The sequence below is a fragment of the Clupea harengus genome, chromosome 4, assembly GCF_900700415.2.
Source record: "Clupea harengus chromosome 4, Ch_v2.0.2, whole genome shotgun sequence".
NCBI lineage: Eukaryota > Metazoa > Chordata > Actinopteri > Clupeiformes > Clupeidae > Clupea > Clupea harengus.
Genome location: NC_045155.1, coordinates 3,338,699 through 3,346,430, shown reverse-complemented (window position 1 = coordinate 3,346,430; position 7,732 = coordinate 3,338,699). Strand labels below are relative to the sequence as shown.

Below are 7,732 nucleotides of genomic sequence, written 5' to 3'. Positions count from 1 at the left end.
GATCTCCGTTCACTCCACAAACTCTTAAGTCTGACATGACTGGACCTCAGAACACGTTTGATAGCGGCTGTTCTAAACTAATGAAAAGCCTTAATGATGAGAATGCGAATGAGGTCCCTGAAATCATATTTGACTTGCACTGTTGGAGAGGGGCGTTAGATAAAGGAAACTTTGATAACATTTGTGTACTTTAAGGTAACTTTTATATGAGGAGACTAATTCTTATTAAAAAAAGGTTATTGTTTTTTAATCACATTTTGCTTACATAAAGAACCATTGATGATCAAGTGTTTTTGTGTATTTTTTTGTTTTCTAGGTCAAATACCTTTTCAGCTTGTCAACTCCTGTGACAGCAAGGTCTGAGAAACATACCTCCAACCATGAGTTCATCTGATGAGGTCAGTAGAGTTCAGCAATATTACTACACTTGCTGCTACACTTTCAGTCATCTCTACTATCTGCTCCCTGCATCACACACACACACAATCACTCATGTACACACACTCACTCACACACACACAATCACTCATGTACACACACACACACACACACACACACACACACACACACACACACACACACACACACATTCTGCTTTACTGCACCTGTCTCTGAGTCGTGTGTGTCTGCATCCTAGGAGAGTTTCAATGGCCTCAGAGTGCACTTCACGCAGACCGAGTGGGCGCGGCTGGCCGAATGGGAGAAGGTGCGCTTCAAAAACATGAAGAGGAACCACCTGGCCATGCTGGCCATAGGTAGCCATTACATCACATTTTTGTACCCTGAGCTATACTGAGCCTTTGACAAAATTAGATTATTTTGAGAGGTGTTTTTTACTAATAACAAAACAATAACATTTATTATATCTTTATTATAATACTGTAATGCTTTTTACAAAAGCTTCTGCCAAATAATTCAACTTAAATATCTGTGATCAGTGGTAGTCTGTCTGTATTTTGCCAATGTACACTATGATTTCAGAGTTGTAAACCACACGTCATACAGTATCTGTCTCTCTGCCTTGCCCTGTCTGCCTTCCTGCCTGCCTCTTGGCTTTTTTTCCTGTCATTCCCCCCGTCAGGTCTGTCCTCCACTCCTCCAGCCTTCATGAAGCAGGGCCGGGCCAGAAGGGAAACGTTGGCGAGAGCATCCACTGCTGACAGCACCGACTCAGAGGAAGAGTGGACACCCAGTTTGGAGAGGAGACCTCCAGGTCAGTGTACAGCTAAAGATTTGAAATCATCTTACCAGAGAGAGAAATGAGAAATGCTCATCATGTGCAATCCAACATAATACAGTTGAAACATCACCTCTCTTAAACGGTTTCGACATAGCCTGAACATTATAACAATCATGAAAGGGAATTTATTGCAGGACTGTTATATAAGACTGCTTTAGTTTTCGCTAGGTGCACCTACGAAACTGGGAACTGAGTGTACAATACACAAAGGTTATATAATAATTATCGGTACATACATATGAACCTCTATGCACATGGGTGCTCAGGTTTCTTTCCCGCTGTTGCCGCCTCTGAAATGTTTTTTTATTATTATTATTATTATTATTAGATTAGAGAAAAGAGTACAAATAGAGAAAGATGAAGACGTCAACTGATTCTGTCTTCTTCAGCCTCTCGTGCCTTCAGAGCTCCCGTCAGAACCCCAGCTGAGTCCAGAGTCGGCTCCGTGAGGCGCACCCAGCCCCCAGCTCCTGCCCTGCCCTCTCAGGTGAACACCCAGCCCCCAGCTCCTGCCCTGCCATCTCAGGTGAACACCCAGTCCCTAGCTCCTGCCCTGCCATCTCAGGTGAACACCCAGCCCCCAGCTCCTGCCCTGCCATCTCAGGTGAACACCCAGTCCCTAGCTCCTGCCCTGCCCTCTCAGGTGAACACCCAGCCCCCAGCTCCTGCCCTGCCATCTCAGGTGAACACCCAGCCCCCAGCTCCTGCCCTGCCATCTCAGGTGAACAGCTAAACTTTTTGGCCATCCTTTTGAAGAAAGATAGGAAGGGATCATATAAATAATTAAGGGAAAATTACCAAAACTATTTATTTTAGTGTTTATGCTACTCAGGGTTCCTGTGGATCCTTAAATCTGAAAAAGTGAGGTGTGCTCTCCAGGAGTGGAAAACAAAGAGAGAGAGTCTGTGGGGACGTGACAACAAAGTTGTGGTAACCTAGCCAAAGACACGGACCAAGAAGAATGATATATCGAGTTGAAGCTTTATATCAAATAGCAGAGGTTGCAATACAGAGTATACTCAGGTACTTTACTCGTGCATACAGAGAACAGGGAAGTGCTAAACTGGTGTTAATTTATACTAGAGCTCCACCTAGTGGTATAACAAAAGACTGATATCGTAAACATTACAACAAAAGTGACATCAGGTGACAGTTTGGAGGAGAGGCAGACAGTTTACATAGGTTCCAGATTAAACCATACGCCCTGATTCAAGTTAAACACAATGGACGAATTCCAGGTGTACCAACAACATGTACAAGATTTATTATCTGTTAAAGTTATTTTGTAGCGTGCATGTTATTTCATAGTAACAAGTTATCTTCTTTTGTTGCTGAACCTCTTTTACCTAACTCCGATAACCACGCCTATCACCTTGACAACGCCTCAAGCACTAGTTAGCCCTGCTTGGCCCAAGGGTAATCGGCCTTGGCACGCAGTAGCTCGCCCGGATTTGGCCAGATAGTAGAAACATGACTATTGGCCAGATAATATAAATGTGGCCATTGGCCGCCCTCATTTTCTCCTGTGAACAAGAGCTCCTTAAAAAAAGTAAGTGTCGAGTCCTGAGATGGAGACAAAGAACTCCATGACATGAAGCAACAATTTATTGTGTTTATAGTACTGGAGAACATGACAGAATACTGTTCATGTTTTCTGTTCATTCAATGGATTGACTGCCTAAAAATACTCACTGTATTAGAGATACTGATGGCCATCTTATCAGTCAAATGTTATTTACTAGTTGTCATGGTTACCATTCCTAGTTTACTGAGTGACTTGACCGGATCTGCTGCTTAGGTGTCCCGTTATACTGAAATATCGGACACCCGTCAGCCAATCAGAAAAGAGTATGAAGACATTACAGAAAGTGGGAAATGTTGAGCGTTTGTTCACTAGTTGACTTATAGTCAGAAAATCCCCGATCCTTAGTAGGGAAAGCCATGATGTTGCCCAAAGCAAGCATCCTCCTGAGCCAGAAAGCTTTTATTCAGGTTTGGGCTCTCGGAGATGTTTAAGACTCAAAGCGGGGTGCAGTTTTGACACTCATGTTAAGGGGTTGCACACTAGCCTGTGTTTGCGCCTGCACTAGCTTGTCTTGTCTCTTCTTCTCTATGCAGCCAATCAGCAACAAGACTTCACAGCCAATCAGCGACGACAACAGGACTTCACAGCCAATCAGCAAGGGCATTCAGATTTCACAGCCAATCGGAAATAGAAACAGCAGTCCCACAGAACAGGCTATAGAGACAGAGGAGAACAAACAGGTGTTGTAAAACACACAGACACTCACCAAAGCACACACACACACACTCACCAAAACACACACGTACACATGCACACACACACACACTCACCAAAACACACACGTACACACTCACACACACACACACTCACCAAAACACACACGTACACACTCACACACACTCACCAAAACACACACGTACACACTCACACACACACAGACACTCACCAAAACACACACACACACAAACAGAACAGGAGCTCCTGTTCCCTAGGGACAGAACCATAGAGGGAGAGGAGAGCAAACAGGTCTCATAAGCACACACACTATAGAATAGAAACAGCACCAACGCTCAGTGTCCTCAGGACCCACTAACACTAACACACACATACAGTACATATGCATTAACGGGACAGAACTTATGTTTGCTGATCAAACTCTCAGACAGAACTCGTGTTTGCTGATTCGAACTCTCAGACAGAACTCGTGTTTGCTTATCGAACTCTCAGACAGAACTCGTGTTTGCTGATCAAACTCTCAGACAGAACTTGTGTTTGCTGATTCGAACTCTCAGACAGAACTCGCTCCTGTTCCTCCTCAGGTCCCCAGAACAGACTCAGACCAGGGTGGAGAGAGAGACGGCGTGGAGAGTGTGGATGGACAGGGAGGGAGAGAGCAAGACCCAACAGCAAAGAGACCTGGTGAGAGGGTTTTTACACAGGAGAGTGTACGCACTCACACACGCACACACACACAACATAGGTCAGTATTTGGACATAAAGTAGTTGAGCGGAAGAAGGCAGATCACAGTTTGCTGTATGAACAATAAAGGCAAACAGCAAATAGGTTTCACAAGACGGGTTTGTGTGTGTGTGTCAGGTGTGTCTGAGAGAAACAGCAGAAAGACCAGTTGGTGTGGAGGCAGCCAACAGACTAGTGTCACACACACAGAAATGGAAATCTACACACACACACACATTTATAGTAAACAGTATGTATGGCAGATCTAGATACATAAAGCAGTAATTTCAAAGAGGGGAGATTACTTGATAGTTTGCCTAAAGAAGAGTAAAGGTGAGCAACAAATCATTTTAAAAATTTGTTTTCTTTTATGCAATGTGTTTTTCTTTTTGTATTATGTGTGTCAGGAGTGTCAAAGAGAGAGTGGTTGAAACAGCAGAAAGGCCAGTTGAACAGCTACAAGCGTGGAGGCAGCCTGCGCAGCAGACCCAGAGTGAGCTACACAGAGGAAGAGGAGCCCAAAGATGAAGATTACCTCTGTGAGTTGCTCTTACTGCTACCTTTCTACTTGACACAATCTCGTTCTTTCTCTCTCTATCTCTCTTTTCAATGACTGGTGTAAGTGCAGTAATATCACTGAATTTCAACAGTATAATTGTTCATTGACTCCATCATTTTGCAAATTTATGTTCTCTTTTCTTCTCTTAACTTCCCCACTCTAAAGGTTGATCTGCTGATGACTTCATACCGTTTTCAGCCATTTTAAATGGATGCTTTCACAGTTGCTGGTTATTAAGTTTTACAACAGAATGATTGTACATCTTTAGGTTGCATCATAATATCAGTAAATGATCTCTGATTCGTTTCTTTTCTCTGCAGACTGTGAGGACTGTGAGTCTTTCTACATTGATGAGTGTGGGGTCCATGGCTCCCCTAACTTCATCCCCGACACCCCAGCTCCTGTAGGGGTCCCAGACCGAGCCAGACTCACCCTGCCACCTGGACTGGTGGTCAGAGAGTCCAACATCCCAAACGCAGGTCTGGGGGTGTTCAACCAGGGTCAGACGGTGCCCAAAAGGGCGCACTTTGGCCCCTATGAGGGAGAGGTGACGGACAGGGACGAGGCCATAGAGAGCGGATACTCCTGGGTGGTGAGGGATCCAGTCTGAAAAACTGATTCCAAAAAAAAAGAAATTCTGTTCAAAATGTTTAACTCCTCTGTGCTGAAACAGGTGACAGTGTTTGATTCAATGTTTCCACAGACATACAAGAGCCGACATGTAGATGAGTACATAGACGCAAAGAGAGAAACTCACTCCAACTGGATGAGGTTACGTCCTTCTTTATTTCCTCTTGATTCTTTCACTTGAAGGTCCAGTCTGTGATTCTAATCCACATTTTCTGCCAGATTCAGCAAATTCTCTCTCCTCTGGCTGGCCGTTCAGTGTGTGTCTCAATAGTAAAACTACCCAATTCCAGCCAATCAACACGTTGATTCAGGAGCACATTGGCACAATGCCAGAATCGCAGACTACACCTTTAAGTCTGTCTCTGTCTTTTCTGTTGTTCTTGTTGCTGTCTCCTGAGCTGTCACTGATATGAGTCACGTATTTCACACCGTGCTTTATATTTATATTGAAGTTGTGGAACTAGTATTTACACTTATCTCTTCTGTGTCATTTTCATTCTCTGGTTTCTCCATCAGGTATGTGAACTGCGCTCGTGACGGTGAGGAGCAGAACCTGGTGGCGTTTCAGTACAGAGGGGGGATTGTGTATCGCTGCAGTAAGCCCATCGCCCCTGGACAGGAGCTGCTGGTCTGGTATGGAGAGGACTACGCCAGAGACCTGGGCATCACCTTCGACTACCTGTGGGACATCAAGAGTAGCGCCAAAGGTACATCACAATGACACACCTGAAATACAGGTCTGTTCAAAGGTAGCAGCAACCATCTCCGCTCCACCTGCTTTCAACTAAATCTGCCATCTAGGCCAACCTCATCTAGTGAAATCACACCACCCTTGTTAGATCACACCGCCCTCGTTAAAACAGAGAGGGTTGGACGACTCAGCAACGATCTCAGCTTCACCTACTGTGAAAGACCTTGAATATAAAAGAATGTTAAAGAGCAATTCTGCATCACAGACCTGAATCACTGATGAGTGGATAGAAGATGATGAGAATATTGAAATGTTGGAAAAGAAATGGTTAAAATGTATGTATGTACTTTTATGTAAAAAGTTAACATCCAACATGTTTCTTTGCCTGAACCTAAATGTCATCTTTCTCTTTGTTGTTTCTGTCAGAGGTGTCGGCGTCTCAGGTGTTCTCGTGCTCCTTGTGTCCGTTTTCCTACACGGCTCAAATCTACCTCCACAAGCACATCAAGAGGAGCCACACGGACGAGTACGTGAGACTGCTGAGGTCTGGAGAGATCAGACCAGAGACTTTGGCACCTTCCAGAAGCAGTGACCAACACACACAGAAACGTTTAACTGTGCCGTCCAGGTCAACATCCAGTAAAGTCGCCCCTAACCCCTCTTCACAACAGGAAGGAGCGAATGACAAGAGAAGTCACCACTGCACTCAGTGTGGCAAGACAGATCTCAAACTACACCAGCGCACTCACACAGGAGAGAGGCCGTACCTCTGCAATCAGTGTGGCAAGAACTTTACTCGAGAGGGAAATCTCAAACAACACCAGCGCACTCACACAGGAGAGAGGCCGTACCACTGCACTCAGTGTGGCAAGAGCTTTACTCGAGAGGCACATCTCAAACGACACCAGCGCACTCACACAGGAGAGAGGCCGTACCACTGCACTCAGTGTGGCAAGAGCTTCACTGATGGGGGAAATCTCAAACTACACCAGCGCACTCACACAGGAGAGAGGCCGTACCACTGCACTCAGTGTGGCAAGAACTTTACTTCTACGGGTCAATTAAAGACACACCGGTGCACTCACACGAAAGAGCCCTAACCATGCGCTTTGTGAAACAAGAACTTCATCTCATTGCAGGAAGAACTTTAGGTAAAGATGTATTTGTATTGCTGTTTAATTATTTGCAAATTCAAGAGTATTTAGTTTAGTGACATAGTACTAGTTAGAATATTACTTTATTACTGTAACTTTTTAAACTTTAATATTTTAACTTTAATACTAGTAAGTCGTGTAACTTTGTTAACTATGACCAACAGTTACTTTCTTTAATGATCAATATCTTTAATGCTCTAATGCTGTAATAGCATGTATGTTGTGTATGTATTGTAAATATTCACTTATAAGTGTTTTTTTTATATACATTTTTTAAATATTTAAATAAATAAATTGAATACTTTAAATAAACTATATTTAAACTATGCTAATGAAATACAATTTAGTGTAAATATTTGTGTGTGTGTGTGTATTTTTGTGAATACATACCAACCTTTGCACAGCAAAGCAGGGATTGTGTGGCTTTAGTAATAAATAAAGTTTATTTAAACTACACAGCCAGGCCTGCTAGTG

The 7,732-nt window shown here is 43.7% G+C and overlaps 1 protein-coding gene across 1 annotated transcript; it reads left to right on the top strand.

The window, feature by feature from the left end:
• Nucleotides 1-3,184: 3,184 nt before the first annotated feature.
• Nucleotides 3,185-7,327, top strand: LOC116220168 (histone-lysine N-methyltransferase PRDM9-like). Its single transcript, XM_031565471.2, is given in 8 exon segments — nt 3,185-3,232; nt 3,359-3,505; nt 4,025-4,184; nt 4,632-4,763; nt 5,104-5,375; nt 5,487-5,554; nt 5,930-6,150; nt 6,531-7,327. Coding segments are annotated over 8 exon segments (1,722 nt in total). The 3' UTR covers nt 7,205-7,327.
• Nucleotides 7,328-7,732: the final 405 nt, after the last annotated feature.